The sequence below is a fragment of the Oncorhynchus mykiss genome, chromosome 10 (assembly GCF_057628025.1).
Source record: "Oncorhynchus mykiss isolate SJ-2025 chromosome 10, ASM5762802v1, whole genome shotgun sequence".
Lineage (NCBI taxonomy): Eukaryota > Metazoa > Chordata > Actinopteri > Salmoniformes > Salmonidae > Oncorhynchus > Oncorhynchus mykiss.
Window position 1 is genome coordinate 55,292,501 of NC_143031.1, and position 21,831 is coordinate 55,314,331.

The 21,831-nt window shown below is 40.7% G+C and overlaps 3 protein-coding genes across 4 annotated transcripts in view; 1 reads left to right on the forward strand and 2 right to left on the reverse strand.

Moving 5' to 3' along the window:
- The window catches only part of ufsp2 (ufm1-specific peptidase 2), a 15,892-nt gene extending 10,879 nt beyond the window's left edge, over positions 1-5,013 (reverse strand). The window contains exons 1-2 of the mRNA XM_021619065.3: positions 4,898-5,013; positions 1,432-1,501 (exon numbers count right to left, since the gene is read on the reverse strand). Coding sequence (XP_021474740.2) covers positions 1,432-1,501; positions 4,898-4,900 — 73 coding nt within the window. The 5' untranslated portion in view covers positions 4,901-5,013. The remainder of the gene's footprint in view (positions 1-1,431; positions 1,502-4,897) is intronic.
- Positions 1-7,119, forward strand: part of ankrd37 (ankyrin repeat domain 37) — a 21,715-nt gene extending 14,596 nt beyond the window's left edge. The window contains exon 5 of the mRNA XM_021619067.3: positions 6,337-7,119. Coding sequence (XP_021474742.2) covers positions 6,337-6,362 — 26 coding nt within the window. The 3' untranslated portion in view covers positions 6,363-7,119. The remainder of the gene's footprint in view (positions 1-6,336) is intronic.
- LOC110534291 (NXPE family member 3-like) lies at positions 6,684-21,319 on the reverse strand. 2 transcript variants are annotated; one of them, XM_021619062.3, is made up of 6 exons: positions 21,057-21,319; positions 10,267-10,382; positions 9,072-9,856; positions 8,856-8,926; positions 8,357-8,578; positions 6,684-8,247 (listed from the first exon to the last, which is right to left on the reverse strand). In XM_021619062.3, the coding sequence occupies exons 2-6, from the start codon at positions 10,357-10,359 to the stop codon at positions 7,706-7,708; spliced, it is 1,713 nt and encodes a 570-aa protein (XP_021474737.1). In that variant the 5' UTR covers positions 10,360-10,382; positions 21,057-21,319; the 3' UTR covers positions 6,684-7,705. The 2 variants fall into 2 exon arrangements, with proteins under 2 accessions (XP_021474737.1, XP_021474738.1); XM_021619063.3 differs by having other exon boundaries at positions 9,072-9,853; positions 21,057-21,317.
- Between the last annotated feature and the right edge of the window lie 512 nt (positions 21,320-21,831).

Sequence of the window (21,831 nt, forward strand, 5' to 3'; positions counted from 1 at the left end):
AGGAAAATTGTGGATATATTGAAGCAACATCTCAAGACATCAGTCAGGAAGTTAAAGCTTGGTCGCAAATGGGGTCTTCCAAATGGATAATGACCCCAAGCATATTTCCAAAGTTTGTCAAAATGGCTTAAGGACAACACAATCAAGGTATTGGAGTGGCCATCACAAAGCCCTGACCTCAATCCCATAGAAGATGTGTGGACAGAACTGAAAAAGTGTGTGCGAGCAAGGAGGCCTACAAACCTGACTCAGTTACACCAGCTTTGTCAGGAGGAATGGGCCAAAATTCACCCAACTTATTGTGGGAAGCTTGAGGAAGGCTACCCGAAACATTTGAACAAAGTAAAACAATTTAAAGGCAGTGGTACCTAATACTAATTGAGTGTATGTAAACGTCTGACCCACTGGGAATGTGATGAAAGAAATGAAAGCTGAAATAAATCATTATCTCTACTATTATTCTGACATTTCACATTCTTAAAATAAAGTGGTGATCCTAACTGACTTAAGACAGGGAATGTTTACTAGGAATAAATGTCAGGAATTGTGAAAAACTGAGTTTAAATGTATTTGGCTAAGGTGTATTTAAACTTCCGACTTCAACTGTATAAGTCTTTGCTTAGTAAAGCCCCGCCTTATCTCAGCTCACAATAACAACATCCACCCGTAGCACGGGCTGCAGCAGGTATTTCTCACTGGTCACCCCCAAAGCCAACACCTACTTTGGCTGCCTTTCCTTCCAGTTCTCTGCTTCCAATGACTGGAATGAATTGCAAAAATCTATGAAATTGGAGACTTATATCTCCCTCACTAACTTTAAGCATCAGCTATCTGAGCAGCTCACCGATTGCTGCAGCTGAACACAGCGCATCTGTAAATAGCCCATCAAACTACCTACCTCATCCCCATATTGTTTTTATTTACTTTTTTGGCGCACTAGTATTTCTACTTGCACATCATCATCTGCACATCTATCCCTCCAGTGCTAATTTGCTAAATTGTAACTGTGGCCTATTTATTGCCTTACCTCCTTACTCCATTTGCACACACTGTTTATAGATTTTTCTATTGTTATTGACTGTACTTTTGTTTATATATGTCGAACTCTGTGATGTTGTTTTTTGTCGCACTGCTTTGCTTTATCTTGGCCAGGTTGCAGTTGTAAATGAGAACTTGTTTTCAAATGGCCTACCTGGTTAAATAAAACATTTCAAGTCTAAATCAGCTATATAGCCAACAGCAGGCGCTAGTGGAAATCATGAATGTCAGAACTACCATTTCTGACTTTTACATTTGAGTTTAATAAGATACCCATTAGCTCAGGGCTAATATTTCTGGATTCTCTCGCTCTCACACACGCACACACACTTTATGAGCATAACCAACTGAGGAAATGTAAATCACAGGCAGAATTCCCTATACAGTACATACCATCTGTGCTGTCCAACTGGCACTTGAACTCCAGAGACCCTCTCAAGCGTAAGATGATGTTTCCGACAACCTACATAATGATAAAGTCAGAAAGTTAAAGCTGAATCTGTATAATTTCCAGAAGCTCATAGGTCATTTCTAAGCATTAAATAGTATAGCCTATTAATGTTTTGGGGGGAGAAGATGTATGAATACTTTAATCAATGGGATAATATAACTGCCTACTGTTATCATGACCACACAAGATTTAGCTATTAGGCCTACTCCATTGTTTATGTTTAAGTTGTTGTTATTTGACAATTTCACATGACCATATCTGTATGAAATATAATTGTAGTATGCCCAGACATTGTCATAGTGATGTAGAATACACGAGACTTGCGGAATCGCTGATTTCTGAACATGTTATGATCAATAATTGCAATATTTCCTCATCAAACATGTAAAATGGATATATACACTACCGTTCAAATGTTTAGGGTCACTTAGAAAAGTATTTGTTTTTGAAAGAAAGGCCCATTTTTGTCCATTAAAATAACATCTAATTGATCAGAAATACAGTGTAGACATTGTTCATGAGGTGAATGGCTATTGTAGCTGGAAACGGCTGATTTTTAATCGAATATCTACATACAGTGCCTTGCGAAAGTATTCGGCCCCCTTGAACTTTGCGACCTTTTGCCACATTTCAGGCTTCAAACATAAAGATATAAAACTGTATTTTTTTGTGAAGAATCAACAACAAGTGGGACACAATCATGAAGTGGAACGACATTTATTGGATATTTCAAACTTTTTTAACAAATCAAAAACTGAAAAATTGGGCGTGCAAAATTATTCAGCCCCCTTAAGTTAATACTTTGTAGCGCCACCTTTTGCTGCGATTACAGCTGTAAGTCGCTTGGGGTATGTCTCTATCAGTTTTGCACATCGAGAGACTGAAATGTTTTCCCATTCCTCCTTGCAAAACAGCTCGAGCTCAGTGAGGTTGGATGGAGAGCATTTGTGAACAGCAGTTTTCAGTTCTTTCCACAGATTCTCGATTGGATTCAGGTCTGGACTTTGACTTGGCCATTCTAACACCTGGATATGTTTATTTTTGAACCATTCCATTGTAGATTTTGCTTTATGTTTTGGATCATTGTCTTGTTGGAAGACAAATCTCCGTCCCAGTCTCAGGTCTTTTGCAGACTCCATCAGGTTCTCTTCCAGAATGGTCCTGTATTTGGCTCCATCCATCTTCCCATCAATTTTAACCATCTTCCCTGTCCCTGCTGAAGAAAAGCAGGCCCAAACCATGATGCTGCCACCACCATGTTTGACAGTGGAGATGGTGTGTTCAGGGTGATGAGCTGTGTTGCTTTTACGCCAAACATAACGTTTTGCATTGTTGCCAAAAAGTTCAATTTCGGTTTCATCTGACCAGAGCACCTTCTTCCACATGTTTGGTGTGTCTCCCAGGTGGCTTGTGGCAAACTTTAAACAACACTTTTTATGGATATCTTTAAGAAATGGCTTTCTTCTTGCCACTCTTCCATAAAGGCCAGATTTGTGCAATATACGACTGATTGTTGTCCTATGGACAGAGTCTCCCACCTCAGCTGTAGATCTCTGCAGTTCATCCAGAGTGATCATGGGCCTCTTGGCTGCATCTCTGATCAGTCTTCTCCTTGTATGAGCTGAAAGTTTACCAAGACCTGGACGGCCAGGTCTTGGTAGATTTGCAGTGGTCTGATACTCCTTCCATTTCAATATTATCGCTTGCACAGTGCTCCTTGGGATGTTTAAAGCTTGGGAAATCTTTTTGTATCCAAATCCGGCTTTAAACTTCTTCACAACAGTATCTCGAACCTGCCTGGTGTGTTCCTTGTTCTTCATGATGCTCTCTGCGCTTTTAACGGACCTCTGAGACTATCACAGTGCAGGTGCATTTATACGGAGACTTGATTACACACAGGTGGATTGTATTTATCATCATTAGTCATTTAGGTCAACATTAGATCATTCAGAGATCCTCACTGAACTTCTGGAGAGAGTTTGCCGCACTGAAAGTAAAGGGGCTGAATAATTTTGCACGCCCAATTTTTCAGTTTTTGATTTGTTAAAAAAGTTTGAAATATCCAATAAATGTCGTTCCACTTCATGATTGTGTCCCACTTGTTGTTGATTCTTCACAAAAAAATACAGTTTTATATATTTATGTTTGAAGCCTGAAATGTGGCAAAAGGTCGCAAAGTTCAAGGGGGCCGAATACTTTCGCAAGGCACTGTACGTGTAATGGTTTGCTGCTCTCATCTTCATCACGTGAAAACTTATCCTATGGAATTCTACAAGTTTCTAGTCCTGTTTTGTGAAAACAGTTTATAGGATAACATAGTATATAATGTTAATCAGTTCACATAAATGACTATTCACATGTACCATATCAATTTTACATGTTTGAAAATTACGTATTGACATTATTGATCAGAAATCAGCGATTCATACAGCTTTATGGCCACATTCTTACCACAATTAGGTGAATAATTTAACATATTTATATCTGGCACACCTGGCTCATGTGGTTGTGTATTTTACATCAATATAAACATTTTAATATACTTTTGGGCATACTACAATTATATTTCATACAGGTATGGTCATGTGATATTGTCCAATAAGACCCCATTATGTGGTTGTTTGGTGGCCATATTGGAAAAAGGCTTCTGTGGGTTTAATGCATGCATGCATTCTGTGATGACCCTTCATCTACACAACCCTTTTTCTAGCTTTGTGTGTGCCTCTATTACCAATGTTACAATCCATAAACAGCTGCCCCATTACATGGAATTGTATGGCTAAGCCTCCAACATTCTAATGTAAATGGGCAATTTTTTAAATAATAGTTGTAGCTGTTCGTTTCAAATGTGGTTATATTATATATAATTTGAAAAGTAATTTCATGACCTTTCATAACTAGTTGTCAAACAAAGTAAAACATGTATGTATCAGGGCTTCCTTTTTAAAGCCATTTGTAGAGGTAATTCTTATGTACCCTAGAGGTCAAAGTTATGTTGAACTGAACTTACCGAAAATATGTCTGATGATAGCTGTGAATCTAAGCTTTCCGAGCAATAACTGACATGGTTTGTCATAGGGTCAAATCCATATGGGAAAGCTAACACTGCTGCACGGCCCCACATGTTTTCCAACAAATCACTATGAGACATCGTCGGCCCACATTTGGGGGTCTGGCTCATGGACTTTAATCAGAGTCATTAGTGTCAGAAAATACGCTGGCTCCTTATGGAAAAAGTTTCAACTATGCAACTACCGCGTTAGCTAGCTAGCCACCACTGACTGAACGTATCTTATGCTCGCTAACTGGCTACTTTCATGTTTTGGTGTGATCGGATGCGTGGCAAGCAAAACATGAGCAAATGTAAACATGGCAAACATATACAGAATCCTTTCATGTAACACTTACCATTCTGCAAGCTTAAAAATACGATCAAATGTAATGATTTCTTCGTTATGTCTACCCTCCAAAACGGAAGTCAGACATGTTTGTTTTTGTGTGACGCACATCATTTGGCCCAATGACATCTTCGAGAAAGATAACTCCGCCTGCGTGCTGTGTGGTTTATTACAGCCACAAAGTCAAAATTATTCGTTGTTGAATTCATGAATACAATATTGTGTTTATTGGTCGTATTTTAATGTTAGTGTTTTTGTATTTGTATTTATTTTCCGGATGTAATTCTGATTGGACCTCAGGAAGAGTAGATGCTCCCTTGGCAGCAGGGATTAGCTGCTGCCAAGGGAGCATCTACTCTTCCTGAGGTCCAATCAGAATTACATACTTAACACAACACATTATTATACACTACTCTACCATAACATATCTACAATACAAAGTCAATAATACAGCAAAATAACAATATTAAAATGTGTGTGTAGAGTGCGTCTGTTAGCAATATCTAATGTTAAAGGTAAATACAATGCATATGGGCTAATGCCAATTTTCTAAATTGTAATAGGCCTACTGGATGTGTGTAGGATTGATATATTGATTCAAATGCAAACTTCACACATTGAATGTTAAAAGTTTGTAATGACAGTGCAATAAGATACTCACACACCTGCACACATTCTGCACCAAATCCATTTTGTAAATGCGTACATTTCCGAAATGTGTTAAGTTATTTTAAAATAGGCTAATTGTCTGCTTTGTCTGTAGCTTAGTAAACTTAACTCCAACTAAATGTCTAACCAAATGGAGTTGAGTAGCAATGACTGTTGGCGGAGTGGACCATCACCGACAACATCTAGACTCAACTAGCTATCAGTTGGTAGGCCTTGTTAAGCACATTTTTACTCCTGAACTTATTTAGGCTTGCCATAACAAAGGGCTTGAATACTTACTGACCCAAGAAACGTTGAAAAACATGAATCCACTTTGGCATTATAGGGTATTGTAATCAATTTTAAATTGACTGTACCACAACAAAATGTGAAAAAGATCAAGGGGTGTGAATACTAGGAATATATCAAGTTCCAATCCTAGGTGGTGTGTTGCTGGTGTCAATCCTGTAGAGCAGTGTTTGTGGTTCTTGGGATCATAAAGAACCTTGGTTTCTGACACACACACACCACAATTCATCACACACACATAGACACATAGAGCCACACGTACACAGTGACAGACAGACACATTCATACAACCTAAAAAAGGCAGATGTCAGCAGAATGATGTCTGTCTGTGGTGTTCTATTGGACCAACGGTGCCCTAGTGACACAGACACACCTGCAAATGTCACCACACAGGTTGGTCTCTCTAGTCTCAAATGCTGTGAAACCACTGGATGGCTTTGTTCCAATACACTTAATTGGTTTCCTTTCTTTGTCTCCTTTCCTTCACAACAGCTGATCTGACAGGCCTCGACAGGTGAAATGCACTGGTGGATCTCTTTTCTGTGCTCACATCTAACTGTGGTGAAGAAGGAAATAAGATGAGGAAAGAAAGACTTGAGTATTGGGATATTCTTGAATGTCAGGGGGAGGGAAGGAGGGAGGGCAAAGTGAATCAGAGGGGTGTCTGCGGGGAGAGAAGTTACTCAACAAAACAAATAAACCATTTGTTTACTTTTTTGTTCTCTTTATTATTTCTATACTAGTGCTAAATTAATTAAAACACTGATGATGAATATTATTAGTATTAAATTGTTGTTATTGTCATGGAAATTCTTACACAAGGACACTCAAAGTCAATCTTAAATGAATCATTGTTTATTGTCAGCGTGCTGGAGAGGTTCCAACCAACTCAATGCACCATTGTACACATGTCAATCAGGAGCTCTGCCTGGGCAAACCCAGAAGTTGTCGTATATACGACTGTACACAGACAAGTTATATTTGCATGATTTAGCACAATTAATTATTAACGTTTTGTTTCTTTCATGTGACCGACCAATACCTCAAGAGGCTTCTTTCTCTCTAAGCTGAGACCTTGAAACTGACATATCTTTTGTTCGTTCTCAAACCATGGTCTGGGCGTACTGCCAAATTGCAGCTACTGATAGTGAGAATTTGTACAGTCAGCGACTTGCATGAACACAGAAATTGGTTATTAGAACAGCACAATGAATAGAAGACCAAAATTTGTTTTAAGAAAAGCAGAAACATTAAAATTCCCATTACATTATTATTATTATTGTGTGTGTTTGTGTCTGTGTGTGCGCACATGTACACTTTTGTGTTTATGTGTCTGGAAGTTTCTGTTCTATTGTTTCTCAGTTTCAGGCTACGCACCTATTCGTTTGTGTGATTTCCCTCTTAGTTATATGTTTGAACATTTCAGTTTGGTTAAATGCTCTGGAGTTGAGAATAAGGCAAATCTTCACAGACAAATGTGCAGGTAATTTTTTACATTCCAAGCCACATTTTGAGAGAGTAACATCCATAACAGGTCATTCAGCCAGACATGGAAACAGATAAATCAACAGAATGTTCGGTAGGTCAAATTTGAATTGCCAGGCATTTTTTAATATGTATATGTTGACTAATGGAGAAATCTGACATATCATTTCACTCAGGGCTCTATTCAATCCGTAGCGCTGAAGATCTGCTTTATAGCACGACTGACAATTAACGGCAATGTTCCCGCGGTTGCGGAGACTGCATTCACAATAAACACTGCATATGTGAGATCAATCGGAAATGAACGCCTCCTTCTTACGTGGATCTTCCGTGATATTTAAGCGATACAGAATCCAACCCAGAATCTGTTAGCTCTTCATGGGCAGATCCGAGAGAGGATAATATCTATCATGTTCTTTATGATGATGGGGGGAGGGTGGAGGGCATGGGGAAGGTGGTGGCCAAGGGTCATCTCCCAGGCATCTATCAGCAAGATATCCAGACCCCTGAACATGGCCCTGAGCACCCCGTCCAGCTGCAATGAGTACCAGTCACTATTGTACAGGCTCACCTCCGGGTCCAGGGCCTGGAGGTTGGCTGAACGCAACACCACCATGGTCCCCGGAGCCCGGTCCAGAAGCCGCACCATCGCCCGCCGAATGTGGCGTAGTCGGCGAATGTAGACCTGCACAGGGAAGGTGCTGAAATGGGACCATATGCTAATAAACACCACAGTGTTCGACCCACCAGTCAGGCCATCCAGTTCGTTAGCTACATAGCGCATCTCACTGGCAATGACATTGGTGAAGCGGATTGGAGGACCGTGACAACGGTACCTCAGAAGGATATTATGGGTGCTGTCCACTGCCATGTTGGGCCCCACATTCTTAGGACTGTGAAGGTTAAACTGCTTCAGCTCTGTGACAACAGTAGAGGGTTGGGAGTTGGAAAGACAGAAGAGAGAGTTAGAAAGCACTTGAGGCAGCAGAGAATGAGAGACGTCACATTACTTGCAGACAGCACTCACCTGGTAATAAGTCGTTGAGGTACTCAAACCACTGTCTGGCAGTAGAGTCTCCGTACATGTACACCACCTTGCCCTTCAGACACTGAGTAATGGCAGACGAGTCGTTAAACTGGCGTATTACACCACCAGTCAGCGCTCGCCATGACCCTTGGAAGTAATACCCGGAAGGAGTGATTCTGGTAGGTTCCATCTTCATGCTGCTTCTCTCCATGTCTGCTTTGTCTGAAAGAGGAACACAAGCATGATGCACCAGCTAGCATCATCACTTTGCAGGTACACAACACAATGGAAACAAAGGTGCTGGCGCTTCCCTGCCTTACATTACTGTAGATGCAGTAGTGGGATGGAATACTATCCTGCACACGCAGAACCTCTCCAGGGTTGAAGTAGACAGCCATGTGGAAGTTAATAGCAGCTAGCTGAATAGCAGGTAGGCTGGCAAGGAAGTACAAAACCAATAAACACACAGTTTTACTGTAGCATCTCCTTGCTCGCCTACCTTTTTTCTCAGGCAGCACAGTGACACTGTCAGACCCTGAAGGATGAATGTGAACTTTGATGTTTACACCACTGAGAAATAAATAAATAAATACACAGCAGTTAATGTTAAATAAATACACTGCAACAAGCAATCTGATACATCGGAAACAAAGTCTGTGATTAAATGAGACACACTTTTACACTCATTCACTCACGTACGGTACACCTTACTAACCTCTGGAAGAGCAATGCCTCTTTGTTGGTGAGCAGACCTTTCACATACCCTCCCTTTGCATGGTTGATCCGTGTGTCACAACTCAGCAGCTTGGGCTTGTAGCAGTACCAGGGCTCCTCCGTGTGGGCGTCTGTGTAATTGCACAGCGGCTTCTGGCTTGTTGGCAGACACAAGTTACATACAGTTGTCTGGGACAGTTTTCCAGAGCGGAAGAGACTCTTAAAGAAAACCCGGTCGGGCCGTTCCTCTCGTAACCGTCGTAGAACATGAACTGCCTCACTTGGATGAACCAGTGTCATCTCCACCTGTGCAGAACCTTGCCATAGTAATGGGAAAATGGCAGAGTAGGTCCCATTCCTGTGGTCCAGCACCTGTCCTGCTACGCCTGCCTCCAATTCAGAGGAGTGCAGTCGGGCCAGCAAGAAGTCTCCACCATGGCTCTTGGGATGCCCCTGAAAATCGTACATCTGGACAAAAGCCTCCAGCTGGTCTCCCACATACCACTCACTCCTGCCCCTTGCTGGCAGGATCACAAAAAAGCTGTGTGCAGGATCACTGGTGTGGTCCAGGGACACACTCTCAGAATGGTGCGTAGGCTCTGGCCAGGCGATGGACTCCAGGAGGTAACGCTCTTCCAGAGCCTCCTCGGGTGAGGGCTCCTGGCCCAGGAGGCCACAGTAGCTATGGTTGCGGTCCAGAGGAAAAGGGGCCTCTGAAAAGAAAGCTGTGTGGATGCTGCTCTGGAGCTGGTATAATGTTGACACTGTTTGGCAGTTCATATTCTGCTAAGGAGAAACGTAAAGGTCACTAACAGGCATGCTGCATAAAGTGTAACTTTTGCAGAGTGTGCAACACTCCCATTAATTTGAATGAAAACTGGGCGTAAACAGCACGGCTCGGCGAGAGGTAAAGGAGGTAGATGGTGATGGAAGCAATGTGGGAAGAATATTATGATAATTTTGTATTTTTATTTAACTAGGCAAGTCAGTTAATGACGGCCTACCCGGACGACGCTGGTCCTATTGTGCGCCGCCCTATGGGACTCCCAATCACAGCCAGATGTGATACAGCCTGGATTCGAACCAGGGAATGTAGTGACGCCTCTTGCACTGAGATGCTGTGCCTTAGACTGCTGCTCCACTCAGGAGCAATAAAGGAGGTTGGACTTGTTATGAGTGCAAATGGCTTCCCTTACCTCCAGAACGTTGATGTTGCTTAACAGGAAAAATAGGCCTGACAGGGCCAGCAGGAAGAAGACACAGACATATTTGGACAGGCTCCTCCACATGGTGCTGTCCTCTGTCAATTCCCCTGATGTTGACACAAAAAAGCTGTTAACAATTCGGCAATGTGCAGAAGTAGAGCAGAACTAGAAAATATGCATTACTTTAGCTTAGGCGGCTAACAGTTTTGTGGAGCACAGAGTACCTTGGGTTCAAATCCTGTTCAGTTACAATTGGGCTGCTAAAGTTGGGTTGTAATATACACACACACACACACTACCAGTCAAAAGTTCGGACACACCTACTCATTCCAGGATTGTTCTTTATTTTTACTATTTTCTACATTGTGGAATAATAGTGAAGACATCAAAACTTTTATGATTTTTGGTATACACTGAGTATACCAAAAATTAGGAACAGACCTCAGAACAGCCTCAATTTGTTGGGACATGGACTCTACAAGGTTTGAAGAGTTCCACAGGGAGGCTGGCTCATGTTGACTCCAATGCATCCCATAGTTGTGTCAAGTTGGCTGGATGTCCTTTGGGTGGTGGACTATTCTCGATGCGCACGGGACATAGTCGGGGTGCTGAAGTACCCCTGATAATATATGTACAGTGGGGCAAAAAAGTATTTAGTCAGCCACCAATTGTGCAAGTTCTCCCACTTAAAAGGATGAGAGAGGCCTGTAATTTTCATCATAGGTACACTTCAACTATGACAGACAAAATTAGAGAAAAAAATCCAGAAAAATCACATTGTAGGATTTTTAAGGAATTTATTTGCAAATTATGGTGGAAAATAAGTATTTGGTCAATAACAAAAGTTTCTCAATACTTTGTTATATACCCTTTGTTGGCAATGACAGAGGTCAAACGTTTTCTGTAAGTCTTCACAAGGTTTTCACACACTGTTGCTGGTATTTCGGCCCATTCCTCCATGCAGATCTCCTCTAGAGCAGTGATGTTTTGGGGCTGTTGCTGGGCAACACAGACTTTCAACTCTCTCCAAAGATTTTCTATGGGGTTGAGATCTGGAGACTGGCTAGGCCACTCCAGGACCTTGAAATGGTTCTTACGAAGGCACTCCTTCATTGCCCGGGCGGTGTGTTTGAGATCATTGTCATACTGAAAGACCCAGCCACGTTTCATCTTCAATGCCCTTGCTGATGGTAGGCTTTGTTACTTTGGTCCCAGCTCTCTGCAGGTCATTCACTAGGTCCCCCCGTGTGGTTCTGGGATTTTTGCTCACCGTTCTTGTGATCATTTTGACCCCACCGGGTGAGATCTTGAATGGAGCCCCAGAACGAGGGAGATTATCAGTGGTCTTGTATGTCTTCAATTTCCTAATAATTGCTCCCACAATTGATTTCTTCAAACCAAGCTGCTTACCTATTGCAGATTCAGTCTTCCCAGCCTGGTGCAGGTCTACAATTTTGTTTCTGGTGTCCTTTGACAGCTCTTTGGTCTTGGCCATAGTGGAGTTTGGAGTGTGACTGTTTGAGGTTGTGGACAGATGTCTTTTATACTGATAACAAGTTCAAACAGGTGCCATTAATACAAGTAACGAGTGGAGGACAGAGGAGCCTCTTAAACCTCCTAAAGAAGAAGTTACAGGTCTGTGAGAGCCAGAAATAGAGCCAGAAATATTGCTTGTTTGTAGGTGATTAAATACTTATTTTCCACCATAATTTGCAAATAAATTCATAAAAAATCCTACAATGTGATTTTCTGGATTTATTTTTCTCATTTTGTCTGTCATAGTTGAAGTGTACCTATGATGAAAATTACAGGCCTCTCTTATCTTTTGAAGTGGGACAACTTGCACAATTGGTGGCTGACTAAATACTTTTTTGCTCCACTGTATATATTTTGGGGTTAAAATATATATTTTTCATCACAAAAGTAGTGCACTGAGCCTTTACTACTCCTGTATGAGTGGACCAAAATAGTAATCAGCAGCGCACAAAAACATTTCAGCACCCCCCACCCTAAACATCTTCCTGCGACCATGAAAGGGGAAACTGTTGAGCGTGAAAAACCCAGCCGCGTTGCAATTCTTGACACAAATCGGTGTGCCTGGCACCTACTACCATACCACCGTCTGAATGGCACACATACACAATCAATGTCTAAAGGCTTAACAATCCTTCTATAACCGGTCTCCTCCCCCTTCATACACTGATTGAAGTGGATTTAACAAGTGACATCAATTATGGATCATAGCTTTCACCTGGTCAGTCTGTCATGGAAAGAGCAGTTGTCCTTCATATTTTGTATACTCAGTGTATATCAGCAAACACTGTTTTAAAATTGTTTGAGAAAATGTACATAAATTAATGAGGTGGAAAGAACCAATTTCGCCAGGCACCCCTATTTGGAATAACCTCACCGTACCTCCAGCGTTTAATGATAACACCTTTAAATCCTGTTTCCAAAGTGGCATCATGATTTTTTGAACATGTGCACTATGATGGATCATTCAATCAATGACAAGAAAGATTTGGATTATCCAAGGACGTTCTGATTTTAGTTCAGAAATCTTATTCAGTCGCGTCAACAAATTGCCGAATGAAACTGCTACGCCAAATAATTTGATTGCCAAGTTATATCAAGGGTTGAATGAACCTCTCTACCTGATGGTTGAGAACCTGTAAGGAACAAATGGCATTCATATCTAAAGGAAGAATTGAGAAGAACCATTGGTTAGATACCTGCTCCTACAACATAAACACTGCAATTTAAGATAATTTATCATACCCTCCTGCCAGAATGCATGTAATGCACCCAGAAATGTCGCATGCAAAAAGCACAGAGGAACCCTATTACATAAACTATGCCCGAATTTCATTCGCTACTGGCAGTTTGATGCTGATTGACATCTTATTTCACCTCTTCTTGAAATAAACATTTATTTTGACGTTTTCAAGTCGAGGACGTGGAAGAGAGAATATTAACGTTGGTTGCGAGATACAGAAGAATAACATACAGAAGAAGAAGAGAAAATATTTCCATAGCTCCAAGAGCTCTTTTCACGATTGGCGAAAGTATCATATTGTAATGAAACAGCATGGAGCAGGTCTCGAACCCTAGACCTTCGAGCCCGAGTTGATTTCCGCGTTTATAAACCCAGGCTCCTTTCAAAGACGCGTCCTCGCGCTAGCTTGCTACGTCTTACAGGAACGCGCTCACCGGCTAAGCACACGCACTGTCGTGGATGCGAGGTCCGATCACTTCCGACACCAATGTAATGAAACAGGCAGGGAGCAGGTCTCGAACCCTCGACCTTCGAGCCCGAGGTCCGGCGCGTCCGACTGTGCCGCAAAAGCATGCTCATGCGGCAGAGTCGATTTCCGCGCATATAAACCCAGGGTCGTTACAATATTTTAAGTAAGTTTTAAGGTTTAGCATCGGGTTTAAGTTTAATTTCATTTAAATTAACATGTTAATTTACACAGCGACTCAACTTTCGTAAAAGTTGTTCAGGAAACTTAAACCCGATGCTAAGACCTTAAAACTTACCTTTGGCTCCATTAACAGACAGTTAATCAGATAAGAGAGACCGGTTCCCAATTTAGCATAACATTATATTTACATCTGTTTCAGTATATGAATGTTTAGTTAATGTGGGGTAACTAGTAGGCTACAGCTGTCAATGTTAAGCAAGTTAACATTCAGCCATTTGAAATCCATGAACTCAGTTAGAGTTTCGTACTTGAACTCAAAACGAACAATCATGTTACTCAAAAGATGACCACAATTTGCAGATACACCTTTACGATAGAAAACAGGCTAAGAAATTATAGCTAACTAAGTTACTTACTGCAGAGTAGGGCTAGCCATGATCTAACTAGTAACTAGTAACTAAGGTAGTTGATTTTAAGGTACAGTTATGATAATGGGGATTTGTACTTGAGATTGGATAAAAATGTGGGTAATTGGATGCTTAGATGTAACCATAGACTGTCTTATTTTTGCATAGGGTCAATTACACATGAAAAGAAAGGGAGATATCAGACTTCTTTTTAAAGAAGCACAAACAGGCAGATCAGGTGCAAACAGACCCCAGCCCTTGCATCACCACCGGACCCCAGAGCAGCTCCCTACATGAGGCTCGTCAGAGTCAGTGTGGTCAGACTTCACAAGGACCCAGTCTACCACCACCGGGTCAGAGCATCGGTCAGGCAGTCAGTCACATGCCCAGTTCAGAATGTAAGTTTAGCTTCAGCTTGTAATAGATGGTTTTGTCAGATTAAGCCTCACTTTAAAATGTTGGTTGTTGATTCATGTGTGTTCTTGTTTTGATGGCCGTGCATTTTTATTTTGATTATACACTAATGGTTCTTGTGTTATTTTAATGTAATAGATGTATCAAGTGATGACACAGAGACCTCTGACTCTGAGCAAGACAGTGAGCCAGAGCTGCCAGGAGATGTCATCGAGCCCCTCCCAACTGCATCAAGCACCAGATATGCTGTTCCAGAAGGACCCAATGGTAGGCCAGGCCTATACTTTAAACTACACATTTTAGTTAGCAGCTGTTAGTATCTAATCTTGTGGATCCATTAATTATACATTTCTATAGAGATATGACACATTATTTAACGTGTATTTAAGACATTTCAAGATCCAGAGAAGAGGGCAGTGTTTGAGAACATTTCCCAGAACTGAGCATGGTATTAGGAAAAGGGCTTTCAACAGCTCCCGGTAGAGAAGAATTCATGGCTTGAATATTCTGTAAGCCAAGATTCAACTTATTGTTTTGCCTGTAGGCATTTTTCTCTGCCCAATACACCTGAATCTGCCTTCACATCACAGTCAGGGTTTTGTAACTGGAAAAAGGCATTGTTTAAAGATTCTGGGTATAAGCTCGATTCGAAGGCAGAGCATCATATCAATGCTATGTATGCTTGGAATCAGCATAAAAGGGCTATTGACAGCAACTCATGAATGAGGACCGGAAAAAGAAAGTGGAGGTAAACTGGACTTACATTAAAACAATTGCAGATGTGCTCCTATTAACTGCCACTCAGTTCAGAAAGAGCTGTATCCACAGCAGCAGCCCAGGGAACTACAGAGACTTACGGATGTAAGGTGGGCATGCAGATACATGGCATGCAGTAATCTGATGGACAGGCTTCCAGCAGTTCTGAGAGTGCTACTACAGGACATCACACTTGAAAATAGTGGTAATAGATCAGTGGAGGCAAGGGGCCTTCTTTCTAAGATAGATTTACATTTCATAGGGCTTTTGGTTACCTTTTGTAAAGTGCTTGGTGATGCCAAATGTCTTTCTGACCTATCAAGGGCTGTGGATCTAGTAGGTGCCCTTACAGACACATTACAGAACTACAGAAGTGAGGGTTACTTTGGAGAACTATGGAACGAGGTTGAAGAGATTGCAGAGCACTGCAAAATAAGTGTAAAAACAGTGTGTAAAAGACAGCCTAAAACAAGCTAAAGATTTCATGACTCATTGATGATGAGCACTGTAGGACAAAAGTGACCAAAGTGATGGTGAGAGCTTCCAAAGAGCTATTATTTATCAGGTGCTTGACAGTCTCACAGCTGAGCTGCAGAGGCGTTTTTCAAAGAAGAATTGCGAGATAATGCAAAACCCAAAGAGTACAACATTCTTGAATGAGGAGCCTCTGTTCGCCTTTGCTCAGACTTTTGAGTCAGATTTAGAGGACCGCAAACATGAGGGTCATCAAACCAAGCGGCTTCTTGATAGGAGAGAGAAAAGTGGAAGGGACAGACCGTCTACTCTCCTTGACTTTGTTGTGTTTCTAGAACCTTGTAAAGAGGACTTCCATGAGCTATTTCGACTTTGTAAGTTTTTTGTTGTTACACCAGTCAGCAGTGCTTCTTGCGAGAGAAGCTTCTCAGCTTTAAAACGGATTAAAACCCACCTTATGACAACAATGGTTAATGACAGGTTAAGTCACCAGGGAATTCTCAGTGTTGAGTCAAGGAGGGCAAGCTCCCTCAACATGGAGGAGTTTGTGAAACATATTGCCAGTTCTCACCAGAACCGCAGAATTATGCTGTTTTAAATCTACCTAGGATAATTTGGCACTAAGGCGGTCCCTCTGGTCATGATTAAAATCTGCACTGTGAATTAATAAGTACACTGAATTCTAAAATGATATATCCAAAGGGTATCATGTCACAGATTTAATTTGGTCTTGATTAGGCCAATTCCAAAACTTTTCTTTGCTATTAATTAACATATACATACATATACATACATACATACATACAGTGCCTTGCGAAAGTATTCGGCCCCCTTGAACTTTGCGACCTTTTGCCACATTTCAGGCTTCAAACATAAAGATATAAAACTGTATTTTTTTGTGAAGAATCAACAACAAGTGGGACACAATCATGAAGTGCAACGACATTTATTGGATATTTCAAACTTTTTTAACAAATCAAAAACTGAAAAATTGGGCGTGCAAAATTATTCAGCCCCCTTAAGTTAATACTTTGTAGCGCCACCTTTTGCTGCGATTACAGCTGTATGTCGCTTGGGGTATGTCTCTATCAGTTTTGCACATCGAGAGACTGACATTTTTTCCCATTCCTCCTTGCAAAACAGCTCGAGCTCAGGGAGGTTGGATGGAGAGCATTTGTGAACAGCAGTTTTCAGTTCTTTCCACAGATTCTCGATTGGATTCAGGTCTGGACTTTGACTTGGCCATTCTAACACCTGTGTTGCTTTTACGCCAAACATAGCGTTTTGCATTGTTGCCAAAAAGTTAAATTTTGGTTTCATCTGACCAGAGCACCTTCTTCCACATGTTTGGTGTGTCTCCCAGGTGGCTTGTGGCAAACTTTAAACAACATTTTTTATGGATATCTTTAAGAAATGGCTTTCTTCTTGCCACTCTTCCATAAAGGCCAGATTTGTGCAATATACGACTGATTGTTGTCCTATGGACAGAGTCTCCCACCTCAGCTGTAGATCTCTGCAGTTCATCCAGAGTGATCATGGGCCTCTTGGCTGCATCTCTGATCAGTCTTCTCCTTGTATGAGCTGAAAGTTTAGAGGGACGGCCAGGTCTTGGGAGATTTGCAGTGGTCTGATACTCCTTCCATTTCAATATTATCGCTTGCACAGTGCTCCTTGGGATGTTTAAAGCTTGGGAAATCTTTTTGTATCCAAATCCGGCTTTAAACTTCTTCACAACAGTATCTCGGACCTGCCTGGTGTGTTCCTTGTTCTTCATGATGCTCTCTCTTGATTACACACAGGTGGATTGTATTTATCATCATTAGTCATTTAGGTCAACATTGGATCATTCAGAGATCCTCACTGAACTTCTGGAGAGAGTTTGCTGCACTGAAAGTAAAGGGGCTGAATAATTTTGCACGCCCAATTTTTCAGTTTTTGATTTGTTAAAAACGTTTGAAATATCCAATAAATGTCGTTCCACTTCATGATTGTGTCCCACTTGTTGTTGATTCTTCACAAAAAAATACAGTTTTATATCTTTATGTTTGAAGCCTGAAATGTGGCAAAAGGTCGCAAAGTTCAAGGGGGCCGAATACTTTCGCAAGGGACTGTACATACATACATAATAAATATGATACTGTAAATTTGTAATATTGATGGGCACAAATCATTTTTAATGTCTATTTCTGCTTGATACAGTTGAAGCCTGAAGTTTACATACACTTAGGTTGGGGTCATTAAAACTCGTTTTTCAACCACTCCACAAATTTCTTGTTTAACAAACTATAGTTTAAGACATTCGTTTAAGTCGTTTAAGACATTTACTTTGTGCAAGACACAATTTTTCCAACAATTCTTTAGACAGATTATTTCACTTATAATTCACTGTATCACAATTCCAGTGGGTCAGAAGTTTACATACACTAAGTTGATTGTGTCTTTAAACAGCTTGGAAAATTCCAGAAAATGATGTCATGGCTTTAGAAGCTTCTGATAGGCTAATTGGCATCATTTGAGTCAATTGGAGGTGTACCTGTGGATGTATTTCAAGATCTACCTTCAAACTCGGTGCCTCTTTGCTCACATCATGGGAAAATCAAAAGAAATCAGCCAAGACCTCAGAAAAATACCGCTGTCACGTTCGTTATAAGGATCGGACCAAGGCGCAGCGTGGTATGCGTACATTCTTATTTATTTAAAGAATGAACACTGAACAAACTAACAACATTACAAAACGAAACGTGACGCTATACAAACGAGTGCTGACAGGCAACTACACATAGACAAGATCCCACAAACACCAAAGGGAAATGGCTACCTAAATATGATCCCCAATCAGAGACAACGATAAACAGCTGCCTCTGATTGGGAACCATATCAGGCCACCATAAACATACAAATCACCTAGACCTACAAAAACCCTAGACAATACAAAACCCCTAGACAATACAAAAACTAGCTTACCCACCCTAGTCACACCCTGATCTAACCAAAATATAAAGAAAACAGAGATATCTCAGGTCAGGGCGTGACAACCGCTCAGGAAGAAGACACGTTCTGTGTCCTAGAGATGAGCGTACTTTGGTGTGAAAAGTGCAAATCAATCCCAGAACAACAGCAAAGGACCTTGTGAAGATGCTGGAGGAAACAGGTACAAAAGTATCTATATTCACAGTAAAACGAGGCGAGATCGACATAACCTGAAAGGCTGCTCTTCAAGGAAGAAGCCACTGCTTCAAAACTGCCATAAAAAAGCCAGACTACGGTTTGTAACTGCACATTGGGACACAGATCGTACTTTTTGGAGAAATGTCCTTTGGTCTGATGAAACAAAAATAGAACTGTTTGGCCATAATGACCATCGTTATGTTTGGAGGAAAAAGGGGGAGGACTTGCAAGCCGAAAAACACCATCCCAACCGTGAAGCACGGGGGTGGCAGCATCATGTTGTGGGGGTGCTTTGCTGCAGGAGGGACCGGTGCACTTCACAAAATAGATGGCATCATGAGAAAGGAAAATTATGTGCATATATTGAAGCAACATCTCAAGACATCAGTCAGGAAGTTAAAGCTTGGTTGCAAATGGGTCTTGCAAATGGACACTGACCACAAGCATACTTCCAAAGTCGTGGCAAAATGGATAAAGGAAAACAAAGTCAAGGTATTGGAGTGGCCATCACAAAGCCCTGACCTCAATCCCATAGAAAATTTGTGGGCAGAACTGAAAAAGCGTGTGCAAGCAAGGAGACCTACATACATGACTCAGTTACACCAGCTCTGTCAGGAGAAATGGGCCAAAATTCACCCAACCTATTGTGGGAAGCTTGTGGAAGTCTACCTGAAACGTTTGACCAGAGTTAAACAATTTAATGGCAATGCTACCAAATACTAATTGAGTTCATGTACATTTCTGACCCACTGGGAATGTGAGGAAAGAAATAAAAGCTGAAATAAATCACTACTATTTTTCTGACATTTCACATTCCCACAATAAAGTGGTGATCCGAACTGACCTAAAACAGGACATTTTTACTAGGATTAAATGTCAGGAATTGTGAAAAATTTAGTTGAAATGTATTTGGCTAAGGTGTACATAAGCTTCCGACTTCAACTGTACCTGGTATGTCAACTTGCAGTGTTTTTTTGTCAATTACATTTTTTGTAAATAAACTATGCAGTAACACACATGCTATCTTATCTCATTTGTGCTTGAGCTTTATTTTCTGAAAATATTTTAGATGTTCAACACTTATACACCCAGATTATATATTCATGAAAACAGAGTGCCCTAAGTTTCTCCAGTATATATAAATATAAGTGTGTGTGTGTGTGAGTGAGTGAGTGAGTGAGTGAGTGAGTGAGTGGGTGAGTGAGTGAGTGAGAAAGAAAGAAATTGAGCTGCAGTTCCGAGCTAGAGACACTGACTATTCATAGTATGATAAAGAATTCTAGTGAAGTAACCCTTTTGGACCACACTATCTGCCACATTGAAGAACTCCGGGTCAAGTGAATGATCACTTCTACCTCTAATCAGCAATCATAAGATTCATTCATGCTCCTTAGATGCCAGGTTAGGGTTACACACACATTTTCTGTCATGGTCTATGGACCCCCTGAAGTAGCCTTGGCCACCCCATGTATAAATCTCTAGTCCCACCACTGCCTGTGACAAATACCATTCTGCGATAATGCATATCCTATCATTGAGATATGTAAATATTGTCGATCAATATAAGAACGTTTTTGTAATCTAGGTGTAATTGCTGCTGCAAAAAAAAATGTGGACCCATATTGGAAAGCTGAACTATCTAGCTACATCCCATTAGACTATATTATTATAAAATCAAACATAAACCAGACATTTGACAGAATTTGGAAATCGTATGTTGACCATCTTAGAGAATGTTTTGTACAGTGGGCTTTTTACTTCTGTTTCCATATTGTTTTGTGAAATAAAAAAATGGCCATGATACCGGAAATACATTTGGCTGCAAGCCACTGCAAACTCTGACAAACAACACATAAATCAATAACCCGTCAAGGAACAGACAAAACTAAAATTATAGAGTAGCCCGAACTACTTGTCATTTCTTATTAAATATATATTTTCCAATCCTTGATTCCACATTCACTCTGGTCGACTCCTCTCCTGACTTCTTTTAAATGTTTAGAGCAGGAAGAGATTGAAGAATGGAGTAAGAGGAAGCATGAAAATACCAATGAAATGCAGTCTGTACCAACATGCAAAATATGTTCCTGTGGTTCTTGTTCTGAATGATTGTGTTAATTGTGCTATTGTGGCTTACCGTTTCTCGTCGTATAGAAGAAATACTTAACGAAGTTAATGTCCTGTCCACTGTTATTTGAAGCTGTCTGTTTGAAGAGCAATCACATGTCCTTAATAACCATACATGTTGGTATAGGGTGCAATAGGAACAAAACCAGTGTTACCATGGGATGGGCCATTGAGAAGAAATGTTGTACTACAAAATGGAGATACAGTTGCTCCCAATGGCGCTGCTCATGCTGTCATAGAAGACTTTCCATATCCCTATGTTTACAACCCTCTGAGCATGAAAGATAGGCAGAACTGAGTGATTTAATCATTAACCTAAAAATGGCAGATAAATAGTGTGAGTATACAGTGCATTCATAAAGTATTCAAGACCCCTTCATTTTTCCCACATTTTGTTACGTTACAGCATTATTGTAAAATGGTTTAAATTGTTTTTCCAATCTACATACAATACCCCATAATGACAAATCCAAAACAGGTTTAGACATTTTTGCAAAAAAATAAAATAAATGTAAATATCACAATTACAGTGGGGCAAAAAAGTATTTAGTCAGCCACCAATTGTGCAAGTTCTCCCACTTAAAAAGATGAGAGAGGTCTGTAATTTTCTTCATAGGTACACTTCAACTATGACAGACAAAATGAGAAGAAAAAAAAATCCAGAAAATCACATTGTAGGATTTTTCATGAATTTATTTTCAAATTATGGTGGAAAATAAGTATTTGGTCAATAACAAAAGTTTATCTCAATACTTACTTGTTATATACCCTTTGTTGGCAATGAC

Excerpts from the sequence above, each read along its gene's own strand:
- LOC110534291 (XM_021619062.3), bottom strand. The coding sequence starts at position 10,359 with ATGTGGAGGAGCCTGTCCAAATATGTCTGTGTCTTCTTCCTGCTGGCC. Across the intron at positions 8,579-8,855 it reads TGTGCTGCCTGAGAAAAAAG|ACAAAGCAGACATGGAGAGA; the intron begins GTAGGCGAGCAA and ends TTCCTCTTTCAG. Across the intron at positions 8,248-8,356 it reads CCTCAACGACTTATTACCAG|AGCTGAAGCAGTTTAACCTT; the intron begins GTGAGTGCTGTC and ends CTGTTGTCACAG.